General features: G+C 38.4%; 1 protein-coding gene across 1 annotated transcript; it reads left to right on the top strand.

The window, feature by feature from the left end:
- Nucleotides 1–1,407: 1,407 nt before the first annotated feature.
- Nucleotides 1,408–16,691, top strand: impg2a (interphotoreceptor matrix proteoglycan 2a). The gene is made up of 21 exons (XM_016237955.1): nucleotides 1,408–1,923; nucleotides 2,022–2,225; nucleotides 4,253–4,419; nucleotides 4,560–4,585; nucleotides 4,726–4,752; nucleotides 4,883–4,917; nucleotides 9,220–9,350; nucleotides 9,525–9,689; nucleotides 9,818–9,876; nucleotides 10,217–10,237; nucleotides 10,532–10,722; nucleotides 10,804–10,862; nucleotides 11,134–11,236; nucleotides 11,726–12,795; nucleotides 13,634–13,853; nucleotides 13,975–14,185; nucleotides 14,356–14,544; nucleotides 15,265–15,466; nucleotides 15,609–15,688; nucleotides 15,777–15,861; nucleotides 16,045–16,691. The coding sequence occupies exons 1-20, from the start codon at nucleotides 1,845–1,847 to the stop codon at nucleotides 15,817–15,819; spliced, it is 3,282 nt and encodes a 1,093-aa protein (XP_016093441.1). The 5' UTR covers nucleotides 1,408–1,844; the 3' UTR covers nucleotides 15,820–15,861; nucleotides 16,045–16,691.
- The last annotated feature ends 1,333 nt before the right edge of the window (nucleotides 16,692–18,024 follow it).

Raw genomic sequence — 18,024 nt, 5'->3', positions numbered from 1 at the left:
AGACAGTTAGAGATTAGACTGATATGCAGACCACCCACCTTCTTCTAGTAATCCCAGAATTCCAGACAATGATGTTCTCTATTTGTTTGCTTATTCAATTTAGTGTATACTAGCTGGTAAACTGTGATTATTAATCTTTAAGTTTGTGTACCAAGGAGGTCTGTAAAACCTGGTGGAAGCTACATGGTAGCATTTCCTGCCTTTGAGACAGGCCTATTTTTGGAACAGCATGCTTCCATACTATTTCTGCTATATCTGTCGTGTGCACCTTTCATTTCCAGTATGATAAGTGATTTGGAAATCTCAAGTATTGAACAGTTTGATCAGGCTAACAAAGGTAAAGATATGTTTTACACAAAATGGATAGCGCAAAGTATACATACTACAGAAATAGTAGCTTTAATACAATAAAAAGTCGTATGAAAGCATGCTACACTGAAAAATAAAAATAAAAAATCTGGAAAAAATGGATAAAGTCCTGGCAGAAAATTACCAGTGTGTTTTCTGTAACCTTTTTGGACATTCCCTCCAGTCTTCAAACAACACAACACAATTCAATGTGTAATTCAAAAAAACAAAAACCACTGGGCTGTATTTTTACAAACATTTACTGTACCTGTGGTGGTTAATTTCTAAGGACACAGACACTAAGCCACATGTACGGTAATTGTATTGTAGCAGTTAAATCGGTGTGTGAGCACAGGGGGTACAAAATCCTGTCTTAGTCTTAGCCATGCAAGTCACGCACGGCCACATCTAAAACAAAATCTTATTTAGAATGAATAATTTCCTAAAATGGCCCTGAATCTGAAAAATCACACCTGTCTCTGTGATATCCTTGTCAGTCAGGTCTTTAGAGGGCAGGGTTTTGGAAAGAAGGAGCATGTTTGGAGGTCTCATTCAGTGGCTACGGTTTTTAGCTATTGTTCCCAGATGTGAATCTGTTGAAAATGCAAATTTGGGCATTAATAGTTTTGTAAAAAAAACAGTTTTAGAGCACTGCAATGCTCCATCTAAAAAGACAGGCTTCTCTCTGGTGATGTATGCCAGACTTGTCCAGCCATTTAGTACACTTAAACCCTGCCCCTTTCTTATATTCAACTGCAAGGTTGCATTCAGATCTGCCCTGTGCTACATTTTATTTCTATCACTACTTCCATTTCATTGCAACTTTTGTTGCATACTTTTGGTCATGTAATTTACTTGTTTATTACCTTGTACTTAATTGCTATATTGCATTTGTTTATTTGACATTATACCAGTCCAAAGCTTATATGAGTCAAAGCATCTTGATTCCAGTTCATTTACAGTTGTTGCAGACTTTAAGGGTTAAACCATTAACACCTGTCCTTAACCTTACAGGTGGTCAAGTGTTCAGTTGAGCAGTGATTACGTAAGCGTCACGTTAGTATGCCTCCACTGAGAACTGTATATTGGGTTCAGATTATTTTGGTTTATGGATATCTGGCAAATCAGATTTTCCTTGTTTTCTCCTTAACTCCTCATTTCCAGCACATGTATATTTGGTTTGCGCTCATAGTTAACTCCAGTTCTTCCAGTTACTGCTTGATTAGCTGCTCTACAGGATTACTAAACAAGATTAGAAGAAGAAAAAAAGGAAAATCCCTTCCATCTGCCTACCTGCCATAGGATCCCCACAGTTCTACACCTGTGCTCATCTTTGACAATCTGGATAGCAATTTATAACAACAATATACTATCATAACTATCAGTGGATACTGTGTAACAGGTATGCACAGGTGTGGGAAGGTTTGGTCACATCGTCCGAAGTGAAGCGGCTACTATTGCACAACAGCTTAATTTTCAAGCCACAGGAAGTCACTATGTGGAAACTCATATGGACCTGTATCCTGTGTTGGTTAGGCTGCATTTTTGCAATAAGCCAGCTGGATATTTCTGCAGGTGTGTATCTTTGTGTATGTGTGTATATATGTATTAGGTGGGAGTGTGATGGCTAATGGTTATCACCAAGTAATTTGTTTGTATATTTCTTTTTTCAGGGGAAGTTGACCGTATTCTCATGTTTGGAAACTCCGATAAGCACTCACAAAGATTGTTTCAAAGGTTTGTGGAAAAGCCTGCAGACCATGGACCCTTGCCAAGACATAAGCGTAATGTTTTTCTGTCCAGTGGACTACGCCTCTGCAGTCAAGAAACAGTGCAGCAAGCCGTCAGTAACCACCTGAAATATTACCAGCTCAGAGGTGAGACACTATTACTAATTCTGTTTAAACTTTTAGTATTAATATTATAGTATTAATAGTAATAGCATTGTATAATCTGTGTATAGTGTTGCTTGTACATGCATTAATTTACTATATATACAGAATTCAGTGCCAAAGAACTGAAAGTAGCTTTTTGTATACTTCCTTTTTGGAACATTCTAAAACCACAAGCCTTAGTGTCTCTTAAAGATATAATTAAAGATTACATAATATTAATACACAATTTTGGCACAAAAACACAATTAAGTGGATGCAGAGGTGAATTTTTTATATTTTCACTACTTTTAGTCTTTTTGGTAATAGCCTTTTTACTAACAGAAGATAGACCCTAAATGACATCATTCCACAAAGAGTTATATCATTTTTGGTTGGAAAACAACAGCACAAACATGAGACATCATTAGCTCTGAAGAATTTAGGATTTTATTAATAGGTAAGAGCAAGGACAGCTGGCAGAAAGTTGTACCGTATATATTGCTAGATATATTAAAAACTAATCATGAAGTTCTTGCAGATTCTCTTCTTGTGCCGACCTGTGGTTAAAATAATCATCACCATTAGCACATTGCAAATAGACCATTACCCAAAACCAAATCTTGACCCAAGTAACAAGATTCTAATCAGATCCACATTTATGTTAAAACCTCATCATCAAGAATCTACAAAGATTTCCATTAAATAATAATCAACTAGTACAAGCTATTCTGTAGAGCTGACAGCATGTAATGATGAGATCTCATTAGCGTTTGGCAGTCAGATCCACTCTGAGGTTTCAGGTTAGTGTTGAAGGACCTCAAGACAATCGAATTAGAAGGCAATATGGTGGGGGTAAAAGTCAGCTAACACATTGGATTAGGGCCAGTAAGGTCAAAGCCTTTATATCCATGACTGAGATTGAGGGTGTGAGCGATCTTGTCTAAGCACATTTGGTACACTAATTGTAAAAGTAGAGTTTGTGATTGCACCACAGTGTCTGGACTAAAAATTGCTGTCTCTGTCAAGAAAATGCACCCATGTGTGCAAACAACTGTGGCACAGAATTCCAATTTCAACATTCTTGCAAAATAAAATAGAAATAGTCTTATCAGGTTACTTGGGTGTTGCAGTGACGTATCAGATGGTAAATCCATGGTGCTTTGACATACGGTGGTAATGATTAATTACCATTTCCTCTTTTACCATTACCATTTTCAAGACTATCACAGTATTAATATTATGTTTGTCAAAAATGAGGTACTTCCATAGTACTTCAAATATGTAATTTGTAACAACAGCAGATTATTGGATTATGCTGAATGTTAGACTATATGTTTGCTTCTGTGTTTTTTTTTAGCATTATGAGCCGTATGTTTGTCGTGGGAAGCTCAAAAATCCTGGCTGTAGAGCCAAGTGTCTAAGTGTCCAGTCCTCACTTAAAGGGATAGTTCACCCAAAAATGAAAATTCTGTCATTAATTACGTGAGCGTGTGGCGGCGCCGGCGCTGACCCAGATCCGGCGTGATGACATCATTACGCCAGATCTGGGTCAGCACCGCCACACGCTCGCGTCATGATACTGTCGTGAACGCGCGTCCAAAGTGATGCAGTGGAGACGAAAATGTGGAATAAAGTCATTATTTTTGTTTTCTTTGTGCAAAAAAGTATTCTTGTAGCTTCATAACTTTACAGTTGAACCACTGATGTCACAGACTACTTTGTCGATAATCTTGGTACTTTTCTGGACCTTGAACGTGGTAGTTACCTTGCTGTCTATGGCAGGGTCAGAGAGCCCTCATATTTCATCAAAAATATCTTAAATTGTGTTCCGAAGATGAACGAAGGTCTTACGGGTTTCGGACAACACAAGGGTGAGTAATTAATGACAGAATTTTCATTTTTGGGTGAACTAACCCTTTAAGTGGTCAATCCTGTGAAATCCTTTCCTGTCAAGACCGACTGATTGTATTACTTACTGTTCTGATGCGTTTTGTTGCACTAATACAATGTTGTTGTTGTTTTTACATCAGCATGTCAGGAAATCGTGTGGGAGGCTTTCAAAACCTTCTTGGATCGCCTCCCAAATCAGGACGAATACAAGAGCTGGATGAGCCAGTGCCAGACAGAAAGACTCTCTATACAGGAGATTGGCGCTGCCTTTAGCCAATCAGAAGAACACTTAGCACTTATCCACAAAGTATGTAGCACAAGACCTGTATCATTAATGTTGTATTAGTTATATTAGCTGATACTTTTGGTATGGATAGAGTATCATTGGTGACTGGTGCATGTGCATATCTGACGTCTTGTCTTTTGAATCTTTATGGTTCATTACAGAGACTTGCGCAGACGGGGCTGAAAAGGTGCATTAACATTTTAAAAACCTGTTTTCACCCCCCCAATCCTTTTATAAATACCCCCTTCTCCTCAGCCATTTATTTATTGTAATTGTCTTACTGAGTCTGTTTTTCTCCTCACCATTTGTCTTCCTCTTTCTTTTCAGTAATACACCTAGATACTCAGTATGCAGGTATACACACTTTATACCTGTTCTTTATTTTTTCATTAAATGTACCATGCATTAGAGAACTTGTGTGTGTGGTTGAATAGTTAACTCATACATTTGAAGGATTTTTTCATTTTCATTTTTTTTTATACAGACCTGAGGAGTCTTCGCAAGACCATGTGCCACCAGGTCTGTCTATTATGATTGTTGTTGCTGACAGTTTCTTACATAAATGTATAAAACCCTTACAAAATCTTTTTGGTAGTACTGTATATTATTGTTTCTACTCCATGCCCCGCCTTTCTGAAATGCGTAAATTTTTACAAGCTCGTCGGTCTGAAAAGCGAGGTGTGCTCTGATTGGCCAGCTGTCCAGTGCGTTGTGATGTATGGCTGAATACCTCAAGCGTGTGTTACGCCCTTACCATACTGTGATGCCCTGTCCGGCCGGAGCGACGAGACAAAAACATTAAAACCCATTATAAATGAGGCATTTGTAGCATTCAGTGGGAACATAATTACGGATTATAATGACTTGTGATGTCTTTTTACGCATTGCATCGCGCTGCGTAAACATAAAATCATGTCTGCATTTGTGATCGGAGAAATGACAAACAACAAGTGCTACTCTACACTGCTCAAAGCTTGCGTTTGAATTATCAGTGGCAAATCCTTTAATTATGAAGACATTCTTACAGTCTGTGAGTCAGAACAGCCGGCATTGTAGTCTACTCTTCCAGGTTCAGGAAACAGTCCTCCATAAAATGCGCTGGACACATCTGAATATTTGGGTTGAACTGTTCTGGAACAGTGTTGTAAATACAACTTAACCACTGATTTCTAGTCGTGTCCTTTTTTGGAAGGCCAAACAAAGTAGTTTCACTTTCAAAAAGAAACACAGCGTCACACACGGCGGCCTAGAGTGAGGAACGGCCGGAGGTCTCGACAAAGGAGCGGCCGGCGGGCTTGCAGCAACCACATGTGACGACCCCGGGCTGAACTCCGCTTTGTCCACGGTGAAAGCCGATCCAGCGATCCAAAGCGCGAAGTTGATGTATTTCCTCAGCGACCAGCCCGGATCAGCTCTAGGCATGACGAAGTGGATATCGTCCTCTTTTGAAAGACCAAACAAAGTAGTTTCACTTTCACAACGAGAAACACAGAGCCTTATACACAGCAACAATACTACAGCGAGAATGAAAGTTAGCCTTCTTTCTTTGCATGAACATTTGGGCGGCATTATGCAAATCTTCCCACATCGTGACGTATGTGGGGGCGTGTTAGAACGAGCCATTTTAGGAGGGCGTGGTTGACTCTTAACTTTTATAAAGAATATCTCTTTGGATTTGAGACTTTAGTCTTTGCAACTTTACAGATCTTCTTTATGCACCAAGTGCTTGTACCACTCTAAATAGAAAGGAAAAATTGAAATCGCATCATATGACCCCTTTAAATTCAGTTATGAAAAGGTAGTTTGATCTTGTTTGTGTTGGAAAAGTAAAACTGATTACCCCTTGGCAACTGCTAGTTGGTCAAATTAGTTCTTAAAATACAGTCTTACCATGGTGGCCCCTGGTTGTTTCACTAAGTTTTGTATAGTATTTTCTTTACACTTTACTTCAAAAACTATGTCTAAAAAGGGTAATATTTTATGTATTTGAGGTCAGAGATGTGGGAACGGTGAAGAGAGAGAGGGCAAACATTTTGCATTTTAGGTCAGCATTGCTGTCTAATCAGCCAATATCGTCTTAAATACCCTGCATCGCACTTATATATTGCATCATTCCATGACCAAATATAAGAAATCTTGATTTTTGTAAAATTTTGCGACAAGATGTTAATTAATTAAGTTTTTTTGCTTGTGAAAAATTACAGTTTTGGACATATAATAAAAAGTGTGACCCTTGACCATAAAATCAGTCATAAGTAGCACGGGTATATTTGTAGCAATAGCCAACAATACATTGTATGGGTCAAAATTATAGATTTTTCTTTTATGCCAAAAATCATTAGGATATGAAGTAGATCATGTTATTGTTCCATGAAGATAAAATTTCCTTCTGTAAATATATCAAAACGTAATTTTTGATTAGTAATATGCATTGCTAAGGACTTCATTTGGACAACTTTAAAGGCGATTTTCTCAATATTTAGATTTTTTGCACCCTCAGATTCCATATTTTCAAATATTTGTATCTCGACCAAATATTGTCCTATCCTAACAGACAATACATCAATGGAAACTTATTTATTCAGCTTTTAGATGATGTATAAATCTCAATTTCAATGACTGGTTTTGTGGTCCAGGGTCATATATATATATATATATAAACAACCTTAAAGTAACTACAAATGAGCATGTAAAGCAAATATCTTTAAAAGGAATTCTGTGTGGAGCATGTCCCCGATTCGCGCAATGCTCTCACCTTTTTTACATACCTGTTTGCATCTCTGCTAATGACTGTAAAGTAAAAAGGAGTCCTCCATAAAATGCGCTGGACACATCTGAATATTTGGGTTGAACTGTTCTGGAACAGTGTTGTAAATACAACTTAACCACTGATTTCTAGTCGTGTCCTTTTTTGGAAGGCCAAACAAAGTAGTTTCACTTTCAAAAAGAAACACAGCGTCACACACGGCGGCCTAGAGTGAGGAACGGCCGGAGGTTTCGACAAAGGAGCGGCCGGCGGGCTTGCAGCAACCACATGTGACGACCCCGGGCTGAACTCCGCTTTGTCCACGGTGAAAGCCGATCCAGCGATCCAAAGCGCGAAGTTGATGTATTTCCTCAGCGACCAGCCCGGATCAGCTCTAGGCATGACGAAGTGGATATCGTCCTCTTTTGAAAGACCAAACAAAGTAGTTTCACTTTCACAACGAGAAACACAGAGCCTTATACACAGCAACAATACTACAGCGAGAATGAAAGTTAGCCTTCTTTCTTTGCATGAACATTTGGGCGGCATTATGCAAATCTTCCCACATCGTGACGTATGTGGGGGCGTGTTAGAACGAGCCATTTTAGGAGGGCGTGGTTGACTCTTAACTTTTATAAAGAATATCTCTTTGGATTTGAGACTTTAGTCTTTGCAACTTTACAGATCTTTATGCACCAAGAGCTTGTAACACTCCAAAGAGAAAGGAAAAATTGAAATCGCATCATATGACCCCTTTAAATTCAGTTATGAAAAGGTAGTTTGATCTTGTTTGTGTTGGAAAAGTAAAACTGATTACCCCTTGGCAACTGCTAGTTGGTCAAATTAGTTCTTAAAATACAGTCTTACCATGGTGGCCCCTGGTTGTTTCACTAAGTTTTGTATAGTATTTTCTTTACACTTTACTTCAAAAACTATGTCTAAAAAGGGTAATATTTTATGTATTTGAGGTCAGAGATGTGGGAACGGTGAAGAGAGAGAGGGCAAACATTTTGCATTTTAGGTCAGCATTGCTGTCTAATCAGCCAATATCGTCTTAAATACCCTGCATCGCACTTATATATTGCATCATTCCATGACCAAATATAAGAAATCTTGATTTTTGTAAAATTTTGCGACAAGATGTTAATTAATTAAGTTTTTTTGCTTGTGAAAAATTACAGTTTTGGACATATAATAAAAAGTGTGACCCTTGACCATAAAATCAGTCATAAGTAGCACGGGTATATTTGTAGCAATAGCCAACAATACATTGTATGGGTCAAAATTATAGATTTTTCTTTTATGCCAAAAATCATTAGGATATGAAGTAGATCATGTTATTGTTCCATGAAGATAAAATTTCCTTCTGTAAATATATCAAAACGTAATTTTTGATTAGTAATATGCATTGCTAAGGACTTCATTTGGACAACTTTAAAGGCGATTTTCTCAATATTTAGATTTTTTGCACCCTCAGATTCCATATTTTCAAATATTTGTATCTCGACCAAATATTGTCCTATCCTAACAGACAATACATCAATGGAAACTTATTTATTCAGCTTTTAGATGATGTATAAATCTCAATTTCAATGACTGGTTTTGTGGTCCAGGGTCATATATATATATATATATAAACAACCTTAAAGTAACTACAAATGAGCATGTAAAGCAAATATCTTTAAAAGGAATTCTGTGTGGAGCATGTCCCCGATTCGCGCAATGCTCTCACCTTTTTTACATACCTGTTTGCATCTCTGCTAATGACTGTAAAGTAAAAAGGATAAGATACATGGCTTGTAGGGTTTGGTTTGCATTTCATTTGAAACTACTGAATGTCTAAACTGTATATTTCTAGAAAAAAATATTTTTGATGATAGCAAGACCAAAACTGTTGTCTGAAATCGGTAATGCTTATAACTTTTCTGAGGTTCTACAGGGCTATTTTGATGCAAACTTAATGTGTGCAATTCAGATTTAAATGCTGTAATTGGAAATAAATAAACTTGCAATGATCTTGAAATAACATTTGTCTGCACCCCAAGAGACAAATAATTATCTTCAAAACTTGGTAGGTGATGAGCTTCCAGCAGAGACCACTGTGGTGGTGACCACGGTGCTTCCACATGAGGTTGTCTCAGAGAGCGTGAAGGAAGTTACTGCAGAAGCACCATCTGCTGTCATGACAATGGAGATGGATACTGAGGTAGGTGTTTGGCAGGCTGAAACATACTGTTCGTACTGATATAAAGTCAAGTCTGGTTCTAATCTGATGCACTCATGAGTCATGATACATGCAAAAATATACATATAACTAAATTATGAATACTGAACACCTGCTCAACAAAGTTTGTGTGTGTGTGTGTGTTGTCTGTTGTAGATCATTAATGAGATTGAGCAGGAAGCAGCTGCTTCGCCTTCACATCCTCTGGTTGAGCAGAGGGTGGAGCTGGCTATGTTATTGACTGGAGAACCATGGAGTGAAGAGCTGTTCAACTCCACCAGCAGTGAGCATGGCAGACTCACTCACAAGATCACAGAGAAGGTACAACACACCCACATACTGTACTTGCTTTAATTTTTACACAAATGTTATATATAATGGTTGTTCTGTACCAACCTTAATTACTGTATCATTTTGGTTTTGTGTTGCCTGTTTGACATTTCATAAAGATTTCAGCTGCTTTGAAGAAACTGACAGAATTCAAGAGTGTATCGGTATTGAACATCAGGTGTGTTAGTGCATGTTTAATTTTGTTAATATAGTTGCATTTAAATATTGTATGAATATCACTGCATTTGATTACAACATACGAAACCCTGTAGCATTTTAAAAATGACAGGTCAAGCATACAGTTCAAGCAAAATGTTTTTTTATAGAAATAACTGTTTTAGATTTTAAATAATAAAATAATAGATACACTATATAAAATGTACGAGAATTGAAACACTTCCTGGTTGTCGGATTGGAACATGCCATAGTTAATGAATAATAAGACAATATGCAGCATTAGCCTATGACCTGCTGCAGTGGTAATTGTGCTAAAAATATGAACTTTATCTTTCCTGCAGGCCACAGATGGATCCCTCAAGGTAAATTAAACTTGATTGTGTGCATGAATGCAGGTTAGTTTTTTTGAGTTAGAATAAACAAGCAAGATTCATGTTTATAGTCATGCAATTACTATGGAAGTCAATGGGGCATGAAATTATTCTGACATAAGCACTTTAAAATATACAGTGTCTTGAAAAAATTTACTCTAACATTACAACTGATCATGTGAGACTATTGTGATCATCACTTGTTAATTTTTTCTGTGCAAAGCTATATCCAATACAAACCCATAGACATCCATTGTAAGTGCAGTTGTTGTCTTCTCTCTGCAGTCGTGATAAGGCAGTATTGGTGGAATATGCTGTGTCCCTCCAGACCAGCAGTGAAGAGATCAGCAGTGAGACACTGGACTTCATTAATCTTCAATCCAACATGGTAGAGGGCACCTTTAGTTACTCAGAAGGGCCCACTGTTCAGTACACCATTATTGACATCCACCCCGACATCACTGAGGCTCTGCATGGTACTGCTCTATCTGCTTGTAGCTACTAGTCCTCTACAGTACATCTCAGCAGTCTGTCATGGTGTGATGTTCTCTTGTCAGTGGAAACCTTTCCAGAGGAAAGCCATCCTGCAGAAGAATCTCTAGACCCTGACCACAAGGTGAATTACATTTCTGTCAAGGTGGCAATGAAGTCACCAACTACAGTATACCAACTAGATATGTACATGTATACTCAACAAGGTGCACAATTTGAGATAGTATTCTTGACACAGAGAATAAGAAATGTGGGCAAGTTTTGTACCAAAGTTTAATGTTTAACAATTTCAACAAAACCCTAACTCTAAGAATGGAAAAACAGGAACAACTTTTAAGGAACAGTAACTTCAAAAAAGTCTGGGAATCAACTGTTTTATTTTGATTATTGTCTAGGATGATATCTTAGCAGTAGAAAAAACATCTGAGCTGCCTGGAGAGGTGATGGAGGTCTTTACTATTGGTGACCTTTTGGATTCTACAATGTCAGAAGAAGAAGGTATGGGAGTGCAAGATGTCATCATACCTTATAGACCAGGGGTGCCCAACCCTGCTCCTGGCAATCGACTGTCCTGCAAAGTTTAGCTCCAACTCTAATCAAAGACACCTGCCTTTAATTTTTAAGTGATCCTGAATACCCTAATTAGTTGCTTCAGGTGTGTTTGATTAGGGTTGGAGCTGAACTTTGCAGGACAGTCGATCGCCAGGAGCAGGGTTGGGCACCCCTGTTATAGACCATGCCAGTTGTAGTTCCTCAGAGGATAAGGACCAACATTCACATGTACAATGATTTATGGCAGAGTTGTACAATTCTGCTCCAGGAGGGCTAGCATCCTGCAGAGTTTTGTTCCAACATTCCGACACACTGGAATGTTTCTAAATTCTGCAGGACAGTGGCCCTCCAGGACCAGGATTGGACACCAACATTTACACCAACATGGTGGTGAAAGACCCAAGACTCAAGATGCTTGTTTATTCCTACTTTCAGACCTTCAAGACAAGGACTTGGTGTCACAGTTTCTTCCCAACCTGACTCCTGCTGTGGATAGTGAAGCTGTAGGTCCCATTATTGATGCCAAGCAAGACAGTGGCTTGACAATTGATGATTTTAATCCCGCCTCTGGATCTGGTGCAGAAGACGATTGGGTAACTGTACTTACTAGGGCTCAAGTGCCAGTTGGAGAGACAGAAGGTGAGGAAGAGGGTTTAATTGATGTAGACACGCCACAGATTGAGGACTATGAATTCTCCACAATTACAACAGTGGTTGAAGAGGACCAGATCTTGCCTGAGGAAACTCCTGAACTGATTACTGTTAAAGCTGGAGAAGATGGAAATCTACAGTTTGGTAGCGAAGTGCCCACAATGCCGCCAGTCAAAGTGGCTGAGGCAGAATCTACCCTAAAACCCGAGGTTTTACCAGGTACCTCATCACATACCCTAAAACCCGACATTATACTACCTGCAGAAGAAGAGAGGACAGAGGAAGACAACGAGGAAGAAACTGTGTTAACAGAAATGCGAAAGGTTGAGGAAACTGAAGTTGCTGTGATCATAAAGGAAGAATCAGAGGAGGTTGAAGAAGAGGAACAGGAAGAATCTATTGACAGTACCACAGTGGCACAGGAGGATGATTTTGTACTAATGGATGTTTCAGCAATACAGTTTTCAGAGGAAGTTCTAACAGAGGATGAGATCCTATTGGTCACCATTGAACCAGCAAGCCCAGTCTACCCAACTCCTCTTTCAACAGAGAAAGAATCACCCTTCTCCCTCATCACTACTATTACCCCAGCGGAGGTGGAGTTGGTGCATACCTTAAATTCAAATGTTATGACTACATCTCTAGATGTGATTCATTACAAAGAGGAAGAGGGTAGTGGCATCTCTGGTGTCATCCAGGGTGATGAAGTTTCCAGCATAGCCTTGCCAACAAACCCTGGGCGGTCTTTGATAGTGTTTTTCAGTCTTCGCGTAACTAACATGATATTCTCTGAGGATCTGTTTAATAAGAGCTCTGCAGAGTACAAAGCCTTGGAGCAACGGTTCCTTGAACTGGTAGTGTACCTCCTCTAAAATACATTTGCTCCTATTGTTTTTCCTCTTCCTTATCCTACCATAACTTGTTATTCCTCTTCAAACACATATCCTGTCAAATCCTCATCAATCCAAATCAGGAGCTTCCAATCCTATTACTGATAGGGCCACCTTCCTGCAGAGTTTGGCTCAAGCCACAAATACACCAGAACTAGCTAAACAAGGTCTTCAGGATCACAAGAAACTAACAGGCATATGTGTTCAAGCTAAACTCTGCTGGTGACCCTCCAGAAGCAGGAATGGACATCCTTGATCCAGATTAAATTATTCACTAGTTCAGATCCAGCCCTCGAGGTCCACTTTCCAGTTTGATCAAGGCTGGATCTAAACTCTGCAGGAAAGTGGACCTCGAGGACCAGAGTTGAGAACCCCTACAATGTTTTATATTAAATGCCAGTGGTTCCCAACTCTGGTCAGGGAGTACTCCCAGCTCTGCATATTTTGCATGTTTCCCTAATCAAACTCACCTAAATGTATGCATCAGCTCATTAGTAGAGACTCTGAGACCTGAAATGAGTGTCAGATAAGAGTGACTTAAAAAATGTTGGGGGTACTCCAGGACCAAGGTTGGGAACCACTTCAACTCGAGTCCTGTTGTGCCAAACACAAACAAACAACCTTATTAAGGTTTTTGATCTTATCAGAATAGCTTGCAAATTATAGACAGGTGGGTTAGATTGGGATCGTTGATATAGTCTGCAGGGCACTGGCCCTCCAGGACTGGAATTGAAGAGTCCTGTTATGTACCATTTATGTTTCTGAGTTCATTCACTCATTATTGTTATCGTATGTCCCTCAGCTGGTGCCATATCTGCAGTCAAACCTCAGTCACTTCGAGAACCTGGAGATCTTGAACTTCAGGAATGGAAGTATTGTGGTGAACAGCCGTATGACGTTTTGGAAGCCTGTTCCTCGTGGAGTCAATACTGCTGTTTTCCTCATTCTAGAGGATTTCTGCAACACAGCTTACCAGACCATGAACCTCGCCATTGACAAATATTCGTTGGATGTCGAATCAGGTCAGACAACATCAGAAAACCTTAGTCAGTTTGGTCCTACATCCTATATATTATGTATTTAGGTACCTCATCACAAGCCACCTTAATGCTGTGGCTAATCTATGTGGGTTATTTGCTTTAGGGGAACAGGCAGACCCGTGCAAGTTTCAAGCATGTAATGAGTTTGCTGAATGTACAGTAAACCAATGGTCAGGTGAAGCTGAATGTGTGTGTAATGCTGGTTACTTCAGCATGGACGGACTACCCTGCCAAAGCATCTGTGACCTTCAACATGACTTCTGCTTGAATGATGGGAAATGTGATGTCATTCCCGGCCAAGGAGCCATCTGCAGGTTTGTTTATTTGGTTATATGATATTCAAGAAATTTTGAATGCATATGTGCACATTTAAGAAAATTAATTACAGATCAAATCCTGTACATTGAAGTCTGTTCTACCTGGAGAATGGCATATTCATTCATTTTAAAATAAGTAGATGTTTGTATGTTTGTCTGCACTGTAGATGCCGTGTTGGGGAAAACTGGTGGTACAGAGGAGAACATTGTGAAGAATATGTTTCTGAGCCACTCGTAGTTGGCATTGCCATAGCATCTGTTGCCGGGTTCCTTCTGGTGGCGTCAGGAGTAATCTTCTTCCTAGCAAGAACTCTGAGAGACCAATATGACAAGGATGAGACGGAGGACCCAGTACGGTAAGACACATACTATATCACAGTCAATCTGGTAAATCACGGCTTCATCCCAACTCACATACTTTTACTGTGCATTATAATATTCTTTCTAATACGGACTTTGTCTTATATAAGGGAACTCCAGTTCATGAAAGATTTACCTCAGAAGTCAGAGCCTTCAGAGCTGATCACCTGACACAAACCCTTGATTAGAGTTTGACCTTGAGTGAAGTAAAGCAGCCTTAAGCTTCTGGAAATGTGCTATATAACTAAAACCAATAAAAAATTATAATGAAAAAATTATAATTCAATTAAAGAAAAATGTAACCATTAAATTGTAACGGCGATGAATGAGAACATGCAAATTAAAATAAAACGAAGGTTTCAATTTTGCATTACACACTAAACGGGGTCAAATCTATTGAATTATTACATTATATATAAATATTTTGCCCAAGCAGCTTTGGCATGTAAATAATTGTTAGAACAAATATTTATAAGAACTGTCACCTAGGAGTCCATTACATTTTCATTAAATGCTCATTTATTACTCACATCTTTGTAATTACTGCATGTGCAGCACCTAGGAAGAAGCTTCCATCTCCAGTAATTCCATTATGAGATTTTCATTAATTCATCAACAAGGCTGATCTTTGATCCCTTGACTCTTTAAGTCATGGCTTCTTAACCTTGCGGATGTCTGTTGCAACCTTTTTTGTGTGTATCCATGTTTGTATGCAGGAGAGAGGACAGTCCACCATTTCTAGACATGGCCACTAAGTATAACCCCATGTTTGAGAGCGATTTAACTACAGGCTACAGCCATTACTACCAGCAGTACCCCGAGCCCCCAGTCCACAGCAGTGCCAGTGCCGAGGCATCCACAGAGTTCAGCAGCGAAGAGATACGGCATATTTATGAAACCAGTGAACTCACTAAGGAGGTATGGGTCTGTGCATGCGTATGTTTACAACAAATTATTTTGTATACACCACTTTAGGTGAGCAAGTGAAATTTTGTGTGAAAAATGTAAGCGAGTATGTGATACATGTTTCTGGGAATTTCTCTTCCTGTCCATTCCATAGGATATTCAAGATCGCATCCGCATCCTTGAACTCTACACAAGAGATCGCCAGTTTGCTGATTTTTTGAAGCAGCACCAAATGTGAGTATTTTTTTTCACGATGTCTTATTAATAACCTATAGCTTTGCTTATTTTCACCCCTCATGTAATTGTATTTTTATTTTATCAGAGCAATGGATAATCAAAGAGAAAGTTCCTCCAATAGTCAATAGCAGTCCAATGTCCAATAGCCTGCTGAGTGCAAAACAATGAAGGTTGGTAAACAATGTTATGAGAACAGCATGTTACAATGTAACCGTATGTTTTCTGTCTCCAGTGTTGCATTTAGTGTAAACATCAATGGATCTTTAGGGCTTTTCAGACATTTATTATTATTATTTTTAAATTGTTCTAAATGCAGTGTTTGTATTGATTTGCGTCATATGTTCCTCTTCCAGAAACTTGGGTTGTCTTTCAGGAAATGGCATCTTAGTGATTCCAGAGCAATTTTTCTTCAGCCTCTCTGAGACTTTGCCATCGCAAATTAAAATGGCTACCTCCTTAAAACTAATAACTTCTTATTTTTGTTCCTTTTTTTTTTATACATTTTTTTTTGTTAAAGACAATTTTCTGTCATAGAATGGGATCTTGGTCACAGACAATATGCTTGTAATTGATTGAAATGTTTTGTTAGTGCCTTCTAATCTTATCTGTGGCCCGTCTCTCACAATCAATCTTTGGTGTTCAAAGAAAAAGATCCCTAATGCATTAATCCTGAAAGTTACTTGAATCACAGACCATTAATCTTGTATTACCCTCTTAGTACATTACCTTTTAAAGTTTCACTGCTTGTTAGAGATTTCAAGCTCTTCTGTATTAAGACAAATCAGACTGCTCATTTTAATTATTTTTAAGACAAGTAAGCTCTTGGTGGCCATCTTGGAAGCATCTGGGCAGCTATTTTTTATGTAGGTAATAGTTATACAAGTACAGCTTCTACATACTTGAAGATTGACCAAAATCAAAAAGATATTTTAAATAAGTAGAAAAATATGACAGTAATGTTATCACAGATCTGCTTCATAAGCTTGAATCACTGGATAAAAACGATGCCTCTATCAAAAAGGTGATTGGCTCTTTTAACTGGAAGTAGGGGCTTCCATCCCTGCAGCTTCCAAATTGAGCTCTGCAATTTCTCCTATTTATCTTTTTAATGAGTGTACATCAAATCCTTCCAACAGTGATTGTTGCAATAATGGACATTTGTATGTATTTTTTTACATTATTTACTGTATTTAAAATTGTATCGGTTAAAGGGTATAGTTCACTTTCAGTAAAAACTGAAAATACTGTCATCATTTACTTGCATCTATATTAATTAAGTGAGGAAATGATTTGGCAGAATTGTCAAATTTGTCTGAATGATGCCTTTGTTTTTTTTTGTGAGAAATAAAACTTTGTTATACAGGAGAATTTTATTTACAAGTTTTATTACAGGTTCTAAGGAATTGTTTACATTTATGAATGGTTTGTATTGCATGTTTGCCTGTGTGTGTTATTGCAGTGTGAGGTGTCTAAGCAATACAATGTGTTTTGGGCTGATGGTCTTCCATGTATCAGGGCTAATTCAAGAGAATAGAGAGCTCACTACAATTAGTCAAAGCAGAGATTACAGCCCAGATTACAGAGCATTACCTACAGCCTGTACTGAAAGTATGATATGTGACTGTGTTTTCCAGTTTATAGCATAAAAATGTAAATGGCTTTAATATGTGTTATACAACATAGTGAGGTCCGTAAATCTGAGACATATGTGCATGTGGGTTTGGAATGACATGAGTGTGATTAATCTATGATAGAATTTCAAGTTTGGTTGTATTGATCATTTAATGATAATGGAAAGATCTCCAGAGTAACATACTTCCTTTTGTTGATATTATGAGAAACGAATGGAGACCAATGTGGTAATGTGTAACATATGAAAGACACAATTATCAATTGCTAGTGTTTTAAGTAGAGAGAGCATGTGAAATGACTACAATCAGAGCTAGGCTAAGTGCCTGAGCCACAAAGAAAGGGGTGTTTTTCTCTCTACAATGTCAGTAGTGAAGAACTGATGGTCCAATGATTCTGTTGACATTTCAAGTGTAACTGAATAACCTGTTGCAGTTACACTTCACAGTTTAACCTCTAGGGAGCGGTGCTTGTGTTTTTAATATTTCAAAGTGTGATCAATGCATCACAAAACAACAGATGATAAAACGACTGGTGTAAAATCCCCATGCTTGCTAGTATTTTAGGTGCTGCATTGGCTATGACTATGTGGCAGTGTTTGCACTCTAGATCAGTGTTTCTCAACCAGGGGTCCATGGACCCCTAGTGGTCCTTGACGTAAGGCCAGGGGGTCCGTATAAAGTATGAATTTTTGTATAAATTTT

Source organism: Sinocyclocheilus grahami, unplaced genomic scaffold (assembly GCF_001515645.1).
Source record: "Sinocyclocheilus grahami isolate Dianchi unplaced genomic scaffold, SAMN03320097.WGS_v1.1 scaffold527.1, whole genome shotgun sequence".
Taxonomy (NCBI): Eukaryota; Metazoa; Chordata; class Actinopteri; order Cypriniformes; family Cyprinidae; genus Sinocyclocheilus; species Sinocyclocheilus grahami.
Note: the sequence above shows the minus strand (reverse complement) of the source record. Positions and strands in the feature narration are given on the sequence as shown.